Source organism: Cibotium barometz, chromosome 42 (genome assembly GCF_041138505.1).
Source record: "Cibotium barometz isolate CiBa-2024 chromosome 42, ASM4113850v1, whole genome shotgun sequence".
Taxonomy (NCBI): domain Eukaryota; kingdom Viridiplantae; phylum Streptophyta; class Polypodiopsida; order Cyatheales; family Cibotiaceae; genus Cibotium; species Cibotium barometz.
Window position 1 is genome coordinate 27,230,479 of NC_141087.1, and position 23,390 is coordinate 27,253,868.

Here is a 23,390-nt window from a genome sequence, read left to right on the forward strand (position 1 = left end):
AGCACCACCTTGGTATCGCACGTGTGAAGGTGCTGGATTGTAACCACTAGAGAGCCATTGCTAAGAACAAGAAGTCTTAGCTTAAAAGGGCGAATGATCACTACTGATAGATAGAGAGAGTGTCTGATAGATAGAGAGTGTCTGGTAGACAAAGAGAGTTAGACACTTAGAGAGGAGGAATGTATGAAGGGTGCAATTATTGTATGCTCTCAACAACTGGTAGTTGATAGTATGTGTTATGAAGCTTTTTATAGAGATAGTACTAAGGAAGTGATAGCTTTATGTCAGGAAATTGCTATGTAATAGTCTACAATACTTCTGGAAAGTAATCAAGAGTGATGTTGCCATTGTGTTACTCTTTGGACTGTGTTGATTGAGCATGATACATGTGTCGCTGTTTTAATAAACATGATGGGTATGTATGAGAGAGAGTGAGTGAGATATGCAGTGGAGAGAGTGAGAACTAAGAGAGTGTGAGTGAAGGTTTGCACACAATAGAGTAGTGTTCTATGTGTCCCCGTGGCTACTTAAGAGTTGGTGTTTATATCCAAAAACTCTAGCGAGTGACTACACGTCTCCCACAACATTGCTTGACTAGTCTATCACACCCAGACTCTTGTCTTGCCATTCCGCTGAGAGGGAAATCAGCGAGAAACAACCATCTACCATGCTCTCCAACCACCACCTAGCACCGTAGTATCCCTACAGGCCTCTCACTCACACCAAACCCACCACTGACCACTCACTCACCTCACACACACAAAAAGATAGACACGAGCATAACACTATATACCAAAATGGAGAAAAGAATGATACAAGAGAGATTGTTATCCAAGAGAGAATGTGATACCCAAGAGAAGTGCTACACCAGTGAATGCTCCCCTTAACTCCTCCTTGGGTGCCCTCCTCCTTGAAGTCCCAACCCCCCATCATGTTGTGTAGAGGGAAGATCTTCTATCAGGAAAAGAGCTATTCTTCTTGGGAAACCTCTTGAATGGGGTATGGGTCCAACTCCACTATGTCCACCATATTGCACTAGAACCCCTCATAGGAATTTAACCAATTCCATAAAGGTTATGCTGCCTCTTCTTTTGAGTCCAATGGATCCCAGGCCTCCTCCAATGGTAATCCTTGCCATTCCTCTTGCTCTTCCTCATAACTGGTTCCTCCCTCCCAAATGGGAATCATGTCATGTAGAGCAGTGCCCCTTGCACTCTCATCAAGGCCTTTTTCCAAGGGCAAGGTCATCGTCCCCTCCAGGTTAGAGATATGCAAGTTGTCCAAGCCCCAATCATGGATTGCCCAAGCTGCCCTCAACCAAGGCCTTCCAATGAGCAAGCTATAGGCCCCTCTAGCTGGTGGGAGGTCTAACACCACAAAATTCATTTCAAATACTAATCCCTCAAAAGTGATTGGGACTTACTTGACTAGTCCCAAGGGCATCACTTCCCTCTGGTCTGCCACTCTGATGGGCAAAGGGAGATAGCTCTGTAATTCGGAGACCCAAGGCTTTCCTAATAGCTTCAACAAGCATGATGTTAACACCAGAACCACCATCCACAATGGCCCCTATAACTTGAGTTCCTCCCATGGAGACTATCACCCTCGGGATTTGGTGATCAACCACTCCTAGGGCGGTGAGGCATACCCTTTCTTGCTACATAGGCCATCGCCCACTACTACTAGATATGGCTTGACCCCTAGTTGCCTTCGAATCCACCCAATGTTAGACCAAGACTAGGAGTTGCTCTCCTATTTCCTGGCTCAAACCACATAATTGAGAAAGGGTGATTTCCACCTTTTGCCCTTACCAACATTGCCTCCCAACATAAATTACTAACCTTGGATTGGGTAGACTCCTCACCCACCTTTGAAGGTGTGGTGGTTGGGGGAATGACCAAGGTAGGTGCCGCTTCCTTCTCCATGGGTGGTGTTTGAATGAATCCTCCATGGCCTCCTTATAAGCTTCTTCCACAATGGATGGATAGACTACACAATTAGGAGGAGGACTTGGTGTCTTTGTGGCTCCTTGGGACCGGGTGACGACTGCCACTATTGGAGTGTCACACTTGGGAGATGGCACCACTGCTTCCACCATGTTAACTAATGGGGTTTTAGGACAATCCTAGGCGTAGTGGTCTCGACTCTCCAGGCAATGGAGGCATGGGGGGAGCCCTCTAGTATAGTGCATTAAGCTTACATGTGGCTACTCCCCCCACAACAGGAGCATATAAGAGGCCGGGTGGGGTTGTTGGGAGGATGGCAATTGGGAACCTTTGGTTAGGCTAGGCCCCATATGTGTTGTTAGCATCTTGAGGTACTAGAGGAGCCACTAGGGGTTGGTTTTGATAGGCTTGGGGTGTTTGTGGGATTGGCACAGGTGGGAGGTACGACTCATAGGTTGGGAGAGTGCCTGCTTGATATGGGATTTTCATAGGAAAGGGGTTGTATGGTAGGCTTGCTCCAGGATGAGGGATATTGGCGTATGCTACCGTAGCTACTTGAGCTCCCTGCTGAGGTTATGTAGCCTGAGGCGGTTGAGGGGTTGGTACATAAGTATGAGATAGTAACTACTTCAGCATCTTTTAGCTTTAACAGATCATAGAGAATATGAACCTTGGTGTATTCAGAACAGCTTGGAGGCCGAGTGTCCCCTTTGGCTTTACTTCATCCGACCCTAATACGAGCAGTATAGTGGGATTAAGCTTCAACATGACCCCAAAGGCCTTAGCAACCACTTAAGCCACTAGGGCAGAGGAGTCCATCCAAGCTATTGATTGTGCAACCATGGGAGCTATGCGGCACGAAGTAGGGAGCTCTAGGTTAGATCCAACTCTAGGAGGAGCATACATGCCACAACTAGCCTTGCACGGCTATCCTCCATAGTATCTAAAATTACCTCGAGAACAAGGGCAACACCCGACATGTACCATACCATGCCTCCACCTACCTACCCATACTACCACCTAGCATATACCATACGATGCCTCCACCTACCCATATCCATACTACCACCCACCATATACCATACCATGCCTCCACTTACCCATACCCATACTACCACACCCACAGCCACACTGCCTCAACCACCTACACTGTTGCCCTCTACTCTAACCATGGAGGATATCGTGAGGATTATAGCCCAAATACGGAGGGCGTAGCAAACAGGGCTAATAGCAACTACTCCATAGAGGCTACACTAGAGCACGATCGAACCCTAGGCGCCAAACTACTATCAAACCAATTTAAATCACGAAACTAATGTCCAAGTTGAATGGGACTAGAGACCCCATAACACACCTAGAAGTGTTCGATCAGGTGTGTGCCACATACGAACAGTCTGATGACCTTGTATGGGTAAGTTCCTTCAGCCTTACCATCACAGGAAAGGTAGGACAATGGTTTTAATCACTAAAACTAGAAGATAATCGTCTCCCTGAAGGATGGCTTTCACAATTGGATTCTCCCACCTCCAAGGAACTTAATAGAAGTCAATCGATCAGCTTTACCATGTCAAGCAGTAAGAGAAAGAATTCATCAGAGGCTATATTAATAGAGTGAGATACCTTCACTCAATGATGCTCAGATAGTGACAAGTTCTTTGATGAACAATTAACTGGGAGATTCTTGGAAGGAATCCTTGATTCAACCTTGCATAATGCCTTATACTTAGAACAACATAAGAACTTTGAGCCGTATTGTAGAAGTGACGTGGACTTTGACATAAATTTTGATGATAACTTCATGGGAACTTCTTCAAGGAATCTCCTTGAAGGAACCCCTTACAAAGCATCCTTCAGCATAGTACCTTCCAAGGTAGGTGTCAAAGGAAAAGAGCCACTCGCACACCAACCATAGAAGACTTAGCATCCATGCTCATACATCAAATGACTGAGCAATGAAAGGTCAGGGTAAGGAAAGATAACACAAGCCCAGACGTGAGTTGGTCTAGTGTTCAATATGTTGTGCCAGCCACACAAGCATAAAATTTCCCCACATAAGACTAAGGCAAGGAGGTATCTAGTGTGCATATTTTATGAGGATGGGAAGCCATGACACTATCCAATGCTACAAAAGTCAACCTCAGATGCAGCTTAAATGATGGTTGCACCAGCTCTACCTGGCTAACATAGGGCCTTGCCAACTCCACTAGCAAGACCCATGCTTGCTAATGCACCTAATCAAGGTAGTATCTGCCTTAAAGAGAATTCTTAAGAGTCCCATAGCTACCCCTACTGCCTCCGTCCATTCCTCGAGTGACCCCCTATGAAACCAATTGACCCTAACAGAAATCCCTAAGGAGGAGACAGAGGGAATAGTAGGGGACACTAACTACCTTTAAACACTAAAGGCTAAGAGTCCCCCAAGTCAAATCCTAAGCCACTATGTTCAAGATGGCAATAGTGTCTACCCTGTATATATATCCACAATACAATCAAATAGTGGAAGGGACATTAATACCCTAGGATCCTACATGCCATTACAGTGCAAGGGACCCCACTGGGTGTGGCACAGTGTCCCATCAAAAAGACTATACAATATACACCAACCAATCCCTAGCCTTTAGTACCACTCTGCATAAGATGTGGCATTATGACAACATTACAAGGATTTCCTATTAAGAGTATCCAATCCAGGTTTAGCCCATGAGCACAAAACAAGTAAAGCCTCAATTTTCTATATATCGTGACTAGAATGTTGAATAGGAGGAGAGTCACTGCTTATGAAGTTAGATAGGCTCTAGATCCCAGTACTCAAAGAGCATGTAAGCCGGCTCAAGTATTGCAAGTTGAAAAAGTTTTAAAACAAGCTCGAGTTACCCTAAGACTAGAAGAAGAAGAACCAAGAAGATAGAAGGCCACGTGATAGTTTAAGAGGGATCACAAGTGAGGACATAGTTTCCAACATCTATTCATCCTCTTTGAAGGAAGAAATGAATCCCCATCTTACCAAAGACCTAGAGAAATAATTCATAGACCCTAGTAACCTGCCTAAGAAGTTGACAGAGTATCCCAATCCTATTGAGGAAGAAGCCCAAGAACTGGTAAGAGCATGCCAAGCTTAAATGGACGCTAAACCTCTAGTGGTCCCAACCATTGGAGAGGATGCTAATGCAGAAACTAGTTTCACCTTGCTCTCAACAGAAGACCAAGGAAAGAACTAATCCAAACCCTTGGATAATGACCAAAGAGTACCACACTCATTGGGCCTATACACATTCTATACACCATTACGAGCCCCAAAAGCTATGAAAGTGATAATGGATAGACACCTAGAGACATAGCTGCACTTTCCACCTTTCTTTCCTCCCAAGTGTAACTTTTTGTTGGCTCCTTACTCCAAGGAAGTCTAAAGCCTGTGGCAGGACTTAAAGGATTGGATGAAACTTAAAAGTAGGAATGGAAGAACAACTGATTTAAAACTCCATGGATGAGTCAGAAAATGAAGAACCTGCTAAGGTAGAGGCCGTTCTCACCAAGCCTTTTCAAAGGTACTAGGTAAATAAGCTAGGTAACTACTTTGAAAGCAATGACATGAATGCCATCCTCCCTATGAAAATATAAGGATAACTAGGTCAAACGGAGGGGCTGAGGTCAGCATCATTGCCAAGCAATGTAAGGAGAAGTGGGGACAACCATCCCTAAACACTACCAACCTACTGGTAGTTAAGCTTGTTGTGAACCCAATAAATTATTATGAAACCTAATAATTAAAATTGTTGGCCTAAGTTCCCACCACTCTTTTATGGTGATAAACTTTTCTCAGTAGCCTAATTAAAATTGTTGGCCTAAGTTTTTGCCACTGTTTTGTGGTGATGTACTTTTCTCATTAGCCTAATTCTTATGATTGTATCCTATATCGTCTCTTCATGAGAGAAACCTGAATATTCCATGATTGGCACATAGACCACATCTATGTTTGGAAGAGAAATGAAACCCTCAAAGTGAACCTACGAATATGGGAAACTCATCCAATGAGTAGTGGACCTTTTGCTGAAGATTCCATAAGCAACAATAACACCATTGAGCTAAACATGTGCCAAACCTATCATAAAATGTTGGATGAGGAATGTGAAAGTTTAGAGTTTGCTCGATTTTAGAGCTGGAAGACTCAAAAAATTGGATGCACATTCTGGAAACTATGGAAATCCTCCTAACAAAAACAAGCACAAGATATGTCACGATAGATGGCAAGGAAATCACTTTTGTAGAGATATGTTAAATGTTGTAGCAATGCAATGTGTGCACCAAAATTTGAAAACGATCTTCGTGACCCAAGAGGTGGTAGGTTAGGGCCCAAAAAGATAAAAAAGGGATAACCTATATCTTTTCTAGGGAGGGAAAGAAGACCATTGGCTTCATCAATATGTCAAGGCCATAGACTCCCATGTAGACTTCTACCATTAGTGGCAAAAGAGCTCAATTTTTTTGAAATTTTGGTCAGGTTAATGGCCATAAAGAGAGAGGAACCCATAGAATTGATTGAGTTCATAAAACTCTCGCTTTGCAAGAAGACCTTAGATAGGTGCTTGAGCATTTCAAAACATACAATGTGGGTGACCGCTTTGTACACTTTGAGAAGGCAAAGTGAACCCCTGGCAAGAAGCCTAGGACATCTTATGATGGATCGGCTGAGGTTGAAGAGGTCAACCTAGTAGGACCTAATGAGGATCCCAAATCTATATACATTGGGAAAGGACCTATCTCCTGAAGAAGAAAAAGACCTCATTGTCTTATTCATAGAATTCCAACTCTACTTTGCTTAGAAATATATAGACACGAAGAGAATACCCCCAGAGGTGGTCAAGCACACCATTCCTATTGTGGAAGAAGCAGGGCCTTCACAGCATAGAGCCTACCAAATGAAATCAAAGTATTCCAGAATGGTTAAGGATGAGATTAATAAACTCATCAAAGCTGGATTCATTTACCAAACAGAGCACACAGAATGGCTATCTCAAATAGTCATAGTAATTAAGAAAAATAAGAAGATCTGGGTTTGTGTTAACCTCAAAAAGGTTAATGCATCCACAGTGATGAAGGACCATTACATGTTACCATTCATCGAGCATGTGCTAGAACAAGTAGTAGGCAAGGAGGCCTATAGCTTTCTTGATGGGTTCTGAGCTATAACCAACTAAAAATAGACCCGAATAATCAAAATAAAACTCCATTGGCCACACGGAGTGGGACATTTATGCATATAGATTCAAGCCATTAGACCTATTCACACCATAGGCACTTTCCTAAGGCTTATTAATGAGCATAGAAGGAATACCTTGGAGAGTTCCTTGAAGTTTTCATGGATCACTTTTGTGTTGATTTTAAATAAAAAGCACATCTCTGGTGCCTTAGAAAGGTATTGGAAAAGTGCAGAGTATATCAAATATCCCTCAACCTGCTCAAATGGAGCTCAAATGCCAATTTTGGGTTAGGCACAGAATACAGATATGGCATCTCCACTAATGATAGTAAGGTGAAGCAAATTCTTCATCTTCCACCACACCCACTAACTTCAAGGGTGTCCAGCATTTCATGGAATATGTCAGATACTATTAACAATTTATAATCCTATATGTTGACATAGCGAGACACTTGTACCGGCTACTTGTCATCTTTGAGTGGACGGATGAGTGTCAAAAGGCCTAGACACTCTCAGGAATGCCCTAGCAATCGATGTCCCAACTATGATATTATTTTTCATGTGCACATAGACACCTCAACTTTCACAATTGGCTACATTTTGGCATAGCCCCAAGAGCATAACATGGATTTTCCTATCAGCTTTACCAACCGCCAGCCAACAGAATGATGCTGATTAAAAGTACACTACAATAAAACAAGAAGGACTTTCGATGGTCTATGCTATGAAGAAGTATTGCCATTATTTGTTAGCAAACAAATTCCTATGTATCATAGACCATCACGCACTTCTCTACTTGGTCAATAAACCTTATGCCATGAGGAGGATAACCCAATGGCTCTTAATCCTTCTAGAGTTTGATTTCATGGTGTGACCGTGTAGAAAGGCTCATAGCATGTGCATGCCAATCACTTATCGTGCATCCCCAAGAATTGTCGGTTGGAGTAGAGGATAAACTTCCTAATGCCCAACTCTTCAGATTCTACATTGTTTTGGAATGGACCAAAGAGATCACTCATTATTTGGCCAATGGCCTTCCCAACAACGACCCATCAATTGTGACAGAGTAGCCTTTATTGATTGCAGGACAATTGTACAAGTTGGCCAAGGCGGAATCATGAGGCGTTGTCCTCAAGAATTTAAATATGAAATCCTTGAGCAAGCCCACTCCAAGGTAGCTGGTCGACTTTGTTTTTGGAGATGCGATCGAAATTGTAAAACTCTACAATGAATGTCAGTGATTTCGTTGGTGGTGTTTACAACTGTGATAAAATGCCCCTACACCCTATAGCATCTCTTTAACCATTTGAAAAGTGGGGCATTGACTGTTGGACCAATTAGTCCAGTGGCTCAAGATACTCAAGCACAATTTATCATCGCCCCGCAGACTATTATACCAAGTGGATAGAGACCTTGTGACCCAAAAGGTTGATGCAAGAGCATTAGATAAATTCCTATACGAGAATATAATTACTAGGTTTGGGTGTTTACTTGAATAGAGGAACCCAATGATGTAATCAAGTTCCTCCTGAGTGACTTTATGGTCGTACATATCGTAAATCCTCACGCTACTATTCCCAAGCCAATGGTTAGGTGGAAAGCACCAATAAGATTATCTGTGCTATCTTGACTAAGACGGTAGTAGCCTCATGCAATGATTGGTAATAGAAGTTACTTGCCACTCTTTGGGCATATAGGATAGCCTACAAAGTCACCATCCACATAGTGACTTTTCACTTAACATAGGGAACACATGTTGTCATGCCTATGAAATCCTTGGTAGTAAGCCTTCAAGGAGTGGTTCACAGGGAATGTATTGACTGATCGATTATTCAAACTTAAAATGCTTGTATGAAGCCCGACTGCACACTCTCTATGGAATGATAGTCAAAACACTAAGGCATAAGGAATGGTTTGATGAAAATCTTGATGAAAATCTGAAGGACAGAGATATCAAAGTCGAGGACATGGTTCTACTATACAACACAAAAAACCAAAAGTGCAAGCTCAAGGGGCTAGGACCATTCCTTGTCTAGGAATTAAAATACTAGTGATGTTGAAATGCAAGGCTTCTTCAATCGTAGAAAACTTAGATACTACCATGGCCCCTTGTTTGAGAATGCCTTGAATGCTATTCATCAGAAAAAGGAAGAAAAATAAAACAAGCTGCACTAAAATAAGAGGCCCAGTGTAAGCTAAGTCTTAGCAAGAAAAGTTACACAATTGCCACATTTCAATAAACATAGCCTAAGTTGTTGACCTAGAAGATCATGATAAGGATGACAAGTGGGGTGGGTACCGAAAGTATTACTCTAACCACAAGCTTACTATGAAGGGTAGTTAAAATTTTGGGTACCCAAGTGGAAGGTCTAGCATCTGCTAGTCAAAGCCATGGCACCTGCACCCCGTACCTAAACACTGAACATCAACCCCAAACCAAAAATATGGTTTGTTGAAAGGGAGTTATTAGAGGCCCAAGTATACTATGCCAAGACAAAACAACTTTGGCTACCTAAAGCAATGCAGTCCACGAGGCCCCGTTGAGTAAGGCAATCTCTACAAAAATGCACTCCACAAACATGGTGGGTGCATGACATGCTTCTAGTGGCCCAAGTGGTACTATGTAGGTAACATAAGCATTTGGGTCCCTAAGGTCACACCATCGGTTTTCCAAACCTCTTTAGTCACAATAAAAAGCATTAAGGCTCGATGGTAATGGCAACCCAAGGTTCCCAGCAACACAAAAACTCTCATTGACACAGACCTCACAAAAGACAAGACCCAATTCATGGAGCCCCAGGGCCATCTCCAAATATATATGCAACATGAAACTCCTTCCACCTTGCTCAGCGACCTCTCATGAAGTAGAAATCCCTGCACCACCAAGTCCCCTTCTATCACTGGCCTCCCTCGCAAAACAAGCCTCACCATGTGGGCCAAAAAAAGGCACCTCACCCTTGCCAGATGAAGAAGGGCATTCATCAAAAAAATCCCATTGAAAAATATCAAAGAAAGTAGAAAAAGAGTCAAAGAAAGCAATGTGAAGCTACAAGAGATAGAAGGTTGCAAGATGGAGAATCCACCTAGATACCCACATTTGGTTCTCTAATCATTGGTATTCTCAGTACATCTCTGGTTGGGGGCCCATGGTGGGTGAACACCTAGCTCATGGTACGGCCCATTGCCTTGATTGTTGCTAGTGAAATCAGATTACTACCACCTCAGACATTCCTCCAAAAAGAACTAGTGCAAGATGCGCATGCACGCTCACTTTTGTGCACGCACGTTCACTTCTGCACATGCACGTTTCTATCTCCACATGTACGTTTCTATCTCCACATGTACGTTTTCACTTTTGCGCACACATGTTCACACCTTAGGATATAAGTTTGAAACTCTAAATACACATACACTGTTTTGAAAGAGCTCCAAGATTAACCTCCTCATGCAATTCTACAAGCTTGAGAAAAAGAACACAGAGAGCATGACACAAATTCAAAGATATCAAGCAACAACTAAGTGCCTTGAAAAAAGTTATTGAAGAAGATGCGTGTATTGTTGTACTGTTAAAGAGTGTTGATAAAAAGCCATATGAATCAATTGTAGCTACACTTAAAAATGTGCCTAACACTACACTTCAAGACAGAATCATCTTTGCTTGAGCAACATGAATCAAAATTCAAGGACAGAACTATTCACCTCATGTTCAAGTATATCGTCTTTCAATTATATATAATCTCTCTTGAGTAAGGCATCAGTATTTATTTTTGATGTTCTTTGCCTCACAGCACGAAGGATTGCAAGCCTATGGAGTCTCTGCTTGCAAGCTACGGTTCGGACGATGACGACGACGTAGAGCCTCAGCGGCAAGAACCGCCGCGTCAGACGCCGCTCTTTGCCTCCCTCCCCCGTCCCCACTTTCCCGAGGCGTCGGCCACTGCGCATCCCTCGGCGCTCAGAAGCTCTCTCTTTGCTTCCCTCCCTCGTCCCGAATCGGCAAGCAGAGATAAGGAAAACACACTGAAACAAGAAGTTAGGGTTGCAGAAAAGGAAATTAGGGTCTCTAACGGGGAAAATAGGGCTACAGACGGGACCTTAAGGGCTGCAGGAGATGCATACGGCGACGAAGGTTTTGCGTTCAGGGTTGCAGACGGGGATATCAAGGTTTCAGATACTGGAAAGGAAGTTGCATCGCTCCCACTGTCCAACAAAAGGACCTCACTGTTTAGCGCTCTGCCGCCCCCCAAAAGCACAACTTCATCTATGTTGACATCCCTGGGGCCTCCCAAATCCCAGCCATCATCAAGTGGGGCTTCAAAGCGTGTCGTGGAGTTCAGGCCATCGATCAACATGGGGCTTTTGCAAGATCTGGATGAGGACGATGTACGGCCGCAGGCTAAACGACATGCCACTGATGCTATGGCTCTGGGTAAAGGCACAGGACTGGCAGCTATCTTACCAAAACCTAAAAACATAGGAGCAACACTCGGAAGTGGGTATGCCCCAGGTCATCATGCCACACTGGAAATAGGTAATGCTGTCAACTATTCACCTTCGAAATCAGAGACCATAAGCTTGGAGACTGCTCCTCAGCTGCTTCATGATTCTTCATCATCAAGGCATGGACATGCAGCTGAAACGTGGAATAACCATAACCATTCTGCTGGGGGAGATCTGCAGGTTGATGCATTTGAAAACCACGTCAGTAATTCGGGGGGAACATGGGAAAATTATGGCCATGATGTTGGGGTGGATCCACAGAGGATTGTAGATTCAACCCCACCGTCATCAGGCTCTTACCACTCCAGCTTTGCTTCTCAAGAAAGTTCTGAAGTATTTGCATCAGTAGGGTATTGTGTGTCTGACCATCATTATCAAGGAGTGCTTGCACATGAAACTTCCAGTTTTACTGGTTCCCATCAGGCTGAGTCGAATGCAGAGGATCCTCTTGCTAAGATATTGACAAAAGAGAGAAGAAAGGGTGGTAAGAATGTGCCTCCCAATGTTATTGAAGTGAAGCAGTCTGACCTAACGGCCACAAAACTAAGAGAGGACCAGCTCAGAACCACAGGCATTGCATTTGGACCTGCATACAAGGTAACATTCAGCATTGTGCCTGAAATACACCTGGTTTGAAAACTTTATATGCCTGCATATTTTTGTCTTTCAGATCCATGAATTGTCTTGGTCCTCTTTGATTCCATCAGTTGTGTGCCTTTTACTTTAGCTGCAGTCTTTCTGGTTTCTGAGGATAAGCTTTTATTAGCATTATCTGATGAGAGTTATGTTCTGCTTAGGATGCCCAATTCACGTGTAAAACTCTTGTGATGACGCTACGCTTATCATTGTAAGCCCAATGTTTGGAGTGCTTACTGTAGGGGGAGGTCACACCATGAGGTCATGTTGTTGGTTCATGTGATGGTATTCACACTGTCAGAATCCCATGCACTTCATGCAACTACTTGCATGTTTTGGTGCCCTTGCATTTGGCTGAAAGCCTAACAATGCATGGTACACCTCCACATCATTCTAGAGGGTGACCTGAGTGCAGGACATGCACTACCTTCATGTGCGGGTCATGCACACCTGACCATGGACTCTAAGGTGGATCCTTGGCTGACTTGTCTCGGACTGGGGCTCACAAGGGGTGAGATACCACTCTAGGTTTTGCACTTGCGGTCCAGATATGGCCACATGGCATCCAAGTGCGGAATGCACATGGCATGCACTTCTGCTAACTTGATGGAAGCTGCAGAGCCTCCAAATAGTCCGTCAATAATACCGGATAGTCTTCAAAGAAGTTCTTGTCAAGTGGAGTTGATAGTTATATAGTCTTGTGGGTTGACTACTATGAGTATATAACATGCACGTTCCTAAACGGTGAATTTGGGCATGTTCCTGGATTCATCTAGGTATATAATACAGTCGTATTACCAAACATGCAGATTTCACATTGTGAAGTTTTCGTCCGAGTTGCGGCCAGTTGATATTGTGCTTATTCTTTCTATCTTTAGCGGTGCATTTGCCCTATCAACTACCCATTTGCTATACTAATTCTTTCTATTTGCTACTTCCCTTAGTGCTCGGCTTCATTATGGCCGAGTCTGCCCTGCATCTCCAGAGGTTTGACAGAAACTCAATACGAAGGGATTTGTGTGAATATATGCTCTTATGTGTGTGTGTGTGTGTGTGTGTGTGTGTGTGGAGTGCGTGTGTGAGAACATATCTTGATACAGAGTTCTACACCCACTATTGGGCACTGATGACATTAGTGGGGATGTCGTAGTATCTAGTCCATACTATGCATAATGGAGTTGATAGTTATATAGTCTTGTGGGTTGACTACCATGAGTATATAACATGCACGTTTCTAAAAGGTGAATTTGGGCATGTTCTTGGATTCATCTAGGTATGTATATATTTCTCCATCCCGAAAACTTCGTGAGAAATTGACTCTTGCGGTTAGAGCTGTGCTTGAAGTGGTAAATGATAAATCTCTGTCTAGCTGTTCGTATGTGGGTGGAATGCACTGGAAAAATTCAACTTAGTACCAAAATTATCAAACAAAGCCCTCTAAAAATGACTGGTAGACTTGGCATTGCGATCTGATATAATGGTCCTATGTATGCTACCTACTGGATACCAATGTTAGATAAAGAGTTTTGTAATTTCTTCGGTAGTCACATTAACCCTGCAAAGAATAAGCATAATGAACTTGCTAAAATGATCAACAACCGTTAAATGCTGCCTATGAGTCTGTTAGAAGTCATCTCCTGTCTAGATTTATACACCAGGGCCTTTGTTGCGGGTAAGCCCGCCCTTATGAGGTGTTTTCCCATTTTTCCCCACTCTTCGTATTTTTCCCCTATTTTTTCCCATTTTTCTGGGGCTTGGGAGGGCTGCCAGAGGATGCCAGGTGCACTCCAGTGCTGGCTGACTGGATGTTCATCAGTCGTGGGCTTCAGGGCTGCTGGCCGACTGGTTTTCATCAGTCGTGGGCATTTGTATGCTGGCCGACTGCATTTATGCAGTCGTGGGACCTTTTTCATCAATCGTGGGCACTCATTGTGCTGGCCGACTGCCCTCTATGGGATGTATATATAGGACCCCAGCTCCCATACCTTATTTGTATCATTCCTCGGGATCTTCTTGTGTATATAGAGCAGAGTTACACGCCTACATCTCTCTCTCTCTTGTGCTGTTTTTCTGCCTGCGTTTTTGCTCGTGTTCCCAGATTTGGTCATCATCTCCGCTGCGTATTCTGACATGGTATCAGAGCCCTAGGCTCTAGATAGGTCTTGGGATTTGTGTGAGCAAGAGAGGGGCTGTTTTGTGGCTGATTGGTGGACTGTTTTGGACTGTTCGGGAAGAGGAGAAGCAAGAGGAAGGCGGGCTGATTTGCTGGACAGCCACTTGCAGGTTTTAGTTCTTCTTTGTTCCCACCCACCCACCCTTTTCAGAGTACATCCCCGCTATGACAGATCTGTTTGAGATGGCCGAGAGACATGTGAAGATCCCGACACTCCCCACGTTCCCGGTGGACCGTCAGTTGGACGGGAGCAACTACGGCATATGGAAGGTGATGATGGAATCTGTTATGGAGTCCTACGATCTCGCCGATTTCGTCGTTGTTGGTGTTCCACGGCTGGAAGTAGAGGAAGGGGAGTTACCGTTGATCCGAAAGGACCGGGAGGCCCAGACACAGATGTGGGATCGTGTCAACGCCAGGGTCCGTTCGTTTATTTTCCTGAACTGCACACCACAGGTAATCAATCATGTAAAGCATATGATGCTGGCCAGAGGTATATGGCAGCATTTGGCCTCACTCTACAACAGGGTATCACCTATGAAGAGGATTTCCTTGGAAGTACAGATGCGGGTTATGAGCCCTGCAAAGTCGTCGACAATGCGGGAGTATATTAACAAGCTGCAGGCTCTTCAGCAGGAGGTTCTTCAAGCTGGGAAGGAGATATCGTCAGAGGACATGGCCATAACGTTGCTGTCACATTTGCCCTCTTCGTACTCAGCATTTTACTTGTCTTTGATTACCAGTGGCAGGCTCAGCACCATCACATGGGAGGAGCTTGTGCCCATGGTCCTGGACCAGGAGGAACGATTCACGAACCCTCCTCAGGGTGGAGGTTCGGAGACCTTAACTGGCCAACGGTCGAAAGGCCGTAACTCAGGCAAAGGGAAGGCTTCATCGGAGAAGTCTTCTGAGAAGAAGTCCGACGCTGACCGCGAGAAGCTGAAGGCAGAGAGGACCTGTAATGATTGTGGCGAGAAAGGCCACTACTGGAGGCAGTGTCCCAAGCGGAAGACCGAGAAGGGTGAAGATTCCTCGGCAGCAATCATGAAGACTCCGGTTTTTGTGCACGTGGAGGTGATGGACACCGATGCTTCATTTTCTTTAGGTAGGGAGGAGATTGGAGGACTCTCCGCAACGGATACTCGGGAGTGGATTCTTGATAGTGGTGCTTCCAGGCACATGACTCCTTCCTGTTCCGGTTTACAGGATCTCTGCAGGCTTTCTGGTCATATCCTTACTGGGGATACGTCCACTATCCCAGTTCACAGTGAGGGCAGGATGGAGATAGTTCTCGATGGCAGAGGGGGGAAGCGTTCCTCCCAGGTGTTGTATGTTCCGGCACTTGGTTTTCATCTCTTGCATCAGGTTTGCAAGACTGGCGTACGGGTGGAGTTTGATGAGCATTTTGTTGCTCTCCGGGACAAAGCAACAGGCCAAGTGTTTTGGGAAGGTGGAGTGGAGAATTGAGTTTACAGGCTTTCAGTACTCTCTCTCCGAGGTCCTCGGGTTTGTGATGAGTGGTAGTCTGGTAATGGCCACTTAAGTGTGGATACGCTGCAGGTGCGGGCTTTCCGAGACCAGGTGGTGGATAGCTTGCCAGTAGATGGCAATAGTTGGCAGGAACTTTCCAGTACTGAGGTTGGTAGTTCTTGTGTTCGTGAGTCAGAGGAAGCTGAACAGGTCACTTATGCTCTGATGTCTCGTCGTGTTCGGGACAGAGAACTTCCAGTAGTTGAGGATGTTCTCTCCACAGGGACCTTTCGGAAATCCATGCAGGTGACATGTGCTTACTTGCAGAAGGAGGTGGTTTCTCCAGGCTTTGTGGTTCCGGATTCAGAGGGGGTGGTTGACAGGTTTCATCAGGTTTCCACGACTTGTTTGTGCACCGTAACAGGTGTTGATCCTTGTGAGCAGTGTGATGTCTCTGTGACTCAGAAGCTGTATGGTTCATTGATCTGGTTGATGGACACCAGTTTGGACGGGAGCTTCCTGATGAGGCGGTTGAGCTCATGGTTGCAGATGTCTCTTTGGGAGGCAGGATTGCGTTTCCTGTGGTTTCTGCAGCATCATGCGAAGGATCATGGACTCTTGTACACAGGAGGGGGATTGTTGGTTGGAGTCCGACTCCACGGTTGGAGTGACTCGGTTTGGGGAGGAGATTCGGACACGAGGGGATCTACTTATGGCCCAGGAGCAGTTTTACGGAGCAGCAGGAGGTTACATTGCAGGTTTGGGCTTCCACTGGAGGAACCCATGGTCATCCAGAGGCACTTTGTTCGTAAACAGATCGTTGCTGATGACATCTTGCTAGAGTTCTGTTCGACGGAGGACAGTACGGTGGACCTCTTCATGAAGTCGCTCTCTCAGGATTTGCTTAGGCGGCACCCCAGCTCCCAGTGGTTGGTTACACAGCCATGTCAAATCCCCACGGATCCCCTCGTGATCGATCTTGGTTCGAAACTCGAATCCTGCAAACAAACGAACAACAAACAAGCAAGGGGGTGCAGGCCTGACTCACCTCCCAACCATGACAGCCGTGGGCAAGCCCACAATCTTGGCTGTCCCCACCGAGCCACGAGCTGAGCTAACTAGGTTGACGTACCGACCAATCTCCTCCTCGTGACGTCCCATACCGCCACGAAGTTGCCCTCGCGGGCCTCGAGATTGCTGCCGGCCTCGGCTGCACAAAGCAGGTGCACATCTGCACTAGATCCAGGCTCCAAGACCATAGAGCTCTCACAAACTCGCGAGACTCCCTATATCAATAACTAACCTTGGCCACCCTTTTATAGGCTCTTGGCCGGTCATCGGGCGTCCACACTTGGCCGCCCGCCCGTCCATACTTGGGTGTCCGCCCGTTAGTATATCCCTAACTCAGCTCGTCAATCAGCCTGCCTAGTTCCAAGCTTCCCCAAGCCTCGAAACTAGTCTTGCATGCGTATAGCACACGGTAGATACCCACTGTGCACATGACATACTCCCCTTCCTCTAAGAGCTCACTCCTGAGCTCACTAAAAAGCCAGGGTAATCTCTCTGAAGAGAAGTCAATGTCTCCCATGTAGCGTCCTCCTCAACACGATCCTTCCACTTGATCTTGTATTCCGTGATAAGCGTATGACGCAATCTTCGTTCACGAAATCCAAGAATCTTTTCAGGTTCGTGCGGAACAAATGTCATGTCCTGTACATCTATAATTTCTTGAGGAGTAACTGACTGATCTGCTCCACCCAGTACTTCCTTAAGTCTACTGACATGAAATACAGGATGAACTTTCACATGAGAAGGCAAATCCAATTCATATGCAACTGAACCAATCCGTCGTGTAACACGAAATGGTCCACAGTATCTAGGGGATAATTTCGGAGATCTACCTGTCCGTAAAGTCTCGGAATCTATCGAAACTCGCAAATACACCATCGTTCCTTCAGAGAACTCTCTAGGTGAACGATGTCTATTAGAATAAAACCTGTCTCGGTCTTGAGCACTTCTAATAGATTCCTTCGCAACTTGTAACATTTCCTGCATATCTTGCAAAAAATTACGTGCTGCATCATGCTGAAGTCCTGAGAATCCTACTGTAACAGGTGATCTTGGTTGAAAACCGTACATAAGCATGAAAGGACTAAACCCTGTACTCGTATGCTTAGTACTGTTATATGCAAATTCTAACATAGGAAGATAATCCTTCCATGAACTTTGTCTTTTGGATACATATGCTCGAAGCATATCCTCCAAAATCTGATTCACTCTTTCAGTCTGGCCATCAGATTGAGGATGATCAGAGGAACTCAAATTCAAAGTTTCCAACTTCTCGAAAACAAGTTTCCAAAAGTCACTCGTAAACTTAGAGTCCCTGTCACTGACTATGTCCTGCGGTAACCCGTACAGTCTAAACAATTGCGCGATAAACTGCCGAGCTAATTGCGTAGCTGTAATAGTCTTCCGGGTCGGTAAAAATCTAGCCATCTTTGTCAAGCGATCTACCACAACCCAAATAGAATCGTGGCCTTGATGTGTTCTTGGCAATCCGGTAATAAAATCCATGGAAATACTTTCCCATTTATTACCTGGGATTTGCAAAGGATGCAACAACCCAGCCTGTCTAAAGCGTTCAGCTTTATTTGCCTGACAAATCTGACACTTGAGAACATAATCTTCTACATACCCTTTCATCTTCGGCCAATAAAAAGTGTGTTTCACTAATGATAGTGTCCTGTGTACCCCAGGGTGTCCAACAGAAGGGGCGTCGTGACACTCCCTCAGAATCTTGGACCTAATGTCCGGGATCTGTGGTACACAAATTTCGTCATTACGGAATAGTAAACCATTCCGAATCATCCACTGACCTCCTGCAGCCTGAATGGTAGACTGCGCAGTCACCGAGTCTTGGTCAATCAATGAGCTCCCGTCCTGGATCTTCTGCCAAAATGGACCAAAATAACTATCAGTCCTGCAAAGCCCTCTCAATGACTGAAATAAGTCGGCAGAAATCTCGGTGAACGACAAAGTGTGTGGGAGAATGAGAATTAGGGTTAGAGTTCATTCATGGGAGACATACACAGAGAAGCAAGGGAGAGAGAGAGAGAGAGTTGTGGGGATAAGTCAACTCATCAAGTGAGTGTGTGACTCCCCTATCACACATGTATATTGCACTAGTACACATAGTGCACTAAGTACATTAAAAGTACTAAGTGTACTATGTACTATAACTTATGGGCTTGTACACACTATAAGGGTGGGCATAGTGCCTTTACCCCAACAACCTCCCACTTAAAGGCAAAGTGCCCTTAAATGAAGGAAAAGAAAAAATCAGCATGTACATAATAATATACAAGGCCATATCAAGGCTGAAACTGGCCTCATCCAATGCCCATCAAGTGTCTGCAATGAGCAAACCGCTCCGGAGGCAAACTCTTCGTCAACAGATCAGCCGGGTTGTCATCCGTATGAATCTTAACAAGCTGAATTTGCTTGTTTTCTATCACCTCTCTGATGAAGTGATACTTCACATCCACATGCTTCGTCTTTGCATGAAAGACAGGGTTCTTTGCCAACTGGATGGCACTCTGACTGTCACAATGGAATATCCCCTGTATAACCCAAATCAACCACTAACCGAGATAGCCATAATGCCTCCTTGCAAGCCTCTGTGGCTGCAATATACTCGGCCTCTGTAGTAGATAAGGCTGTGCACTTCTGCATCCTGGATATCCATGACACAGCACCTCCTGTGAATGTAAATACATAACCGGTAGTAGACTTCCGGTTATCTGGATGACCGGCATAATCCGAATCCGTGTAACCATGCACTAATGCATCCTGTTTGCCAAAGCAAATGCACAAATCCTGTGTGCCCTTCAGGTATCTCATGACACCTTTCACTGCTTCCCAATGCTTCTTGCCAGGGTTGGCCATGTATCTAGAAACCACTCCCACTGCAAATGCAATGTCCGGCCTAGTAGCAACCATGGCATACATGAGACTGCCACAAGCTGAAGCATACGGAATCTTGGCCATATCAGCCCTGTCTCTATCTGACTGTGGGCTGTCCATAGCACTGAGTTTCACATATGGAGGCAAAGGAGTACTAGCTTTCTTCCCCCCGTCCATATTGAACCTCTGCAAGACTTTGCCAATGTATTCCTTCTGAGACAAATACAACACATGCTGATTTCTGTCCCGAAGTATCCGCATACCCAAGATGTGATTTGCATCACCCAAATCCTTCATATCAAAGGTTTGATGCAGCCTTTGCTTCAAGGCATCCATCTCTTTACGAGATTTCCCGGCAATCAACATATCATCAACATACAAGATGAGGATCAATAGACTGCCATCCAAAGCTTTCTTGGTGTATAAGCAGTGATCTATGTCACTTCTCCTGAATTTCTGGGATTTCATGAATGTATCAAATTTGTGATACCATTCCCTTGGTGCCTGTTTGAGCCCATAAAGACTCTTTTTCAGCTTGCATACAAGCTTCTCCTTTCCACTCACTGCATAACCCTCTGGCTGCTGCATATATATCTCCTCATGGAGATCACCGTGAAGAAAAGCAGTCTTCACATCCATCTGAATCAAGTCCAGATCATCATGTGCAACCAAAGCTAACACAGCTCTAAGTGTGGTCATTTTGACCACTGGAGAGAAGATCTCATCAAAGTCCACACCATATTCCTGCTTGAAGCCCTTAGCCACTAACCTGGCTTTGTATCTTGGCTTTGCATCAGGTGCAACTTTGAGCCTGTAAACCCATTTGCATGGCAAAACTTTCTTGCCTGCAGGCAAATGCACCAACTTCCAAGTTTCATTTTTATGCAGAGAATCCATCTCTGACTTCATGGCACGCTCCCATAGAGCCTTGTCTGCCCTCTGTAAAGCCTCTTTATAACATGAGGGCTCCCCACAGTCAGTGAGCATCAAGTAGTCAACCCCTGGAACAAACCTGTCAGGGGCTCTGGAGGGTCTTGTGGACCTCCGTACCCAATGACCATCATTTGCAGGTTGCTGTCCAGCCTGCATATCACCCATTGGTGGCTCCTGTTCCATGCCATAAGGCTGAAATATCATGCCCGGTATCCCCTCTAACTGTGGTATATCCATAGGGATATCTTCTGCCATCTCTGGCTGTCCATTTGGACCATTTTCAGCACCATTTAAGGGCTGGTTTTCCTGCTGTAATGGCTGATTTACAGCCCTTTGTTGTTGTCCATGATGTCCATCATCATCAAAGATGACTCTGCCAAGCTCCTGTTGCCTTGCAGGCTCCTTATACATGCATGTTTCATAAAAAATGACATCATTGCTGCGTATGATCTTTCTATTCATGGGATCCCAAAGTCTATACCCCATTTCACCTCTGTCACCATATCCTAGGAATATGCATTTGTGAGACTTAGGATCAAGTTTGGTGCGCATTTCCCTGCGTATGTGCACGTACGCAACGCAACCAAACACTCTCAAGTGCTTGTATGACGGAGGCTTCCCTGTCCATACTTCTTCTGGCACTTTCCCACCAAGCCTCGTGTTAGGTGACCTGTTTATAAGGTGAACGGCTGTCATAACAGCTTCAGCCCAAAAACCATGAGGTAATGCAGCATGTGACAACATAGAACGGACCTTCTCCTGTATGGTCCTGTTCATCCTCTCTGCTGTCCCGTTTTGTGGAGGATCATAAGGAGTAGAAAGCTCCCTCTTGATGCCTTTAGCATCACAAAAGTCCTGAAACTGTTTGGACATATACTCTCCACCATTGTCGGAACGCAAAGCCTTCAGTGTTTTGCCAGTTTGATTCTCAACAAGAGCAACAAACTTCTGAAACACTGAGAATGTATCACTCTTCAAACGAAGAGGATAGACCCACACCTTGCGTGTGGCATCATCTATAAAAGACAAAATATTTTGCCCCTCCCAAAGAAAGCTGAGGCATCTCACATACATCTGTATGCACAAGCTCTAACTGAGCATCTTTCTGTCCAAGAGCTTTCTTGTGGGGGCACTGTAGTTGCCTACCATATATACAATGCTCACAAAACTGAAAACTTGAAAACTTTAGAGAAGGCAAGTAACCCAAACGAGACAATTGCTCCATTCCCTTGACACTCATGTGTCCCAACCGGCTATGCCACATAGAAATTTCCGGCAGCTCGGTTGCATTTACATTAGCATGGTGACAAACACCTGCATGCATGAAATAAAGAGTGTCCTCCGTAGAGCCTCTGGCAACAACCAGTGAGCCCTTACTAATTTTCCACTTTCCACTACCAAATGTGGTAACATAATCAGCATCATCAAGCTGTCCAGTAGAAAGCAGATTCTTCTTGATCTCAGGCACATGCCTGACATCATGGAGCATAAGCTGTGAGCCATCTGAAAATACAAGCCTTACATCACCTCTGCCAAGAATTTTGCATGCATGGTTATCACCCAAATAAACCACTCCTTCACTGCCAGCAGTATACCTGACAAACAAGTCTCTGCAACCTGTGACATGAAAGGAGGCACCTGAATCAATGATCCATGAGTGCATACCATGACCACCTGTAAGAAGTGAATGGGCATCAAGTGAAGAAGTAAATAGGACCTCATCCTCACTGCCACCTGCATGTGACACATTGATTTCTTCAATCTTGACTCCACTTTTGCCCTTTGGCTTTACATCTTTGGCTTCATCCTTCTCTTTGTCTTTGCCTTTTCCCTTTTCTTTTTGATCATTTTTCCATTTGTAGCATTGCTTTTTAATGTGTCCCTTCTTGCCACAATAATGGCATTCCAAATCCTTTTTGGAGCGAGACTTGCTCCTTCCCCTTTCTTGGCTTTTCCCCCTTTGCTGGGATCTCCCACGTGCATTCATTGCATTGGACTTTCCAACAGAGTTGTTTTTCCTGTTCATCTCTTCTTGAAGAAGAGCACCCTCAACATCTGCATATGACAGCATAGCATGCGAATTGCTAGTGGCTGTCCTGAATGTGTCCCAACTCTCTGGCAAAGTGCATAACAGAAAAGTGGCTTTGAACTCATCGTCCATTGCCAGCTTTTGATTGATAACTTGGCTGACAATACCATTAAACTCATTGAGATGGGCTGTCATAGATACCCCTTCCTTCATCTGAAGACCTATGAGTTTCTTCAACCAATACACTTTGCTTGAGGCACTTTGTTGGGCATACAAGTCCTGCAATCTCTGCCACATTCCCCAAGCTGTCTTCTCTTCACGAATGCTGAAAAGTAATGAGTCTGACACAGACAACATGATAGTAGATCTTGCCAGCTCATCCATATCTTCCCACTCTTCAGCAGTAAGAGAAGCGGGCATCACACCCCTTTCTTTGATAGGCTTGTGCTGCTTTTTCTGGAGCAACACATTGTAGCACTGGGTTTGCCAAATATCATAATTATGCGAGCCTTCAAGCTTCTTGATGTGAAGCAATGAAGAGCT

The 23,390-nt window shown here is 44.8% G+C and overlaps 1 protein-coding gene across 3 annotated transcripts in view; it reads left to right on the forward strand.

Moving 5' to 3' along the window:
- The first annotated feature begins 10,782 nt into the window (after window positions 1-10,782).
- Window positions 10,783-23,390, forward strand: part of LOC147614319 (mitotic checkpoint protein PRCC-carboxy-term protein) — a 49,724-nt gene continuing 37,116 nt past the window's right edge. For 2 of the 3 annotated variants that reach the window (XR_015263105.1, XM_086780877.1), the window contains exon 1: window positions 10,883-12,240. Coding sequence is in view for 2 of the 3 variants with exons in the window: in XM_086780877.1 (XP_086637003.1) it covers window positions 10,951-12,240 (1,290 nt within the window). In the remaining variant the exon portion in view is untranslated. Of the gene's footprint in view, window positions 12,241-23,390 lie in introns of all 3 variants that reach the window. The other variant, XM_086780876.1, reaches the window with a different exon arrangement.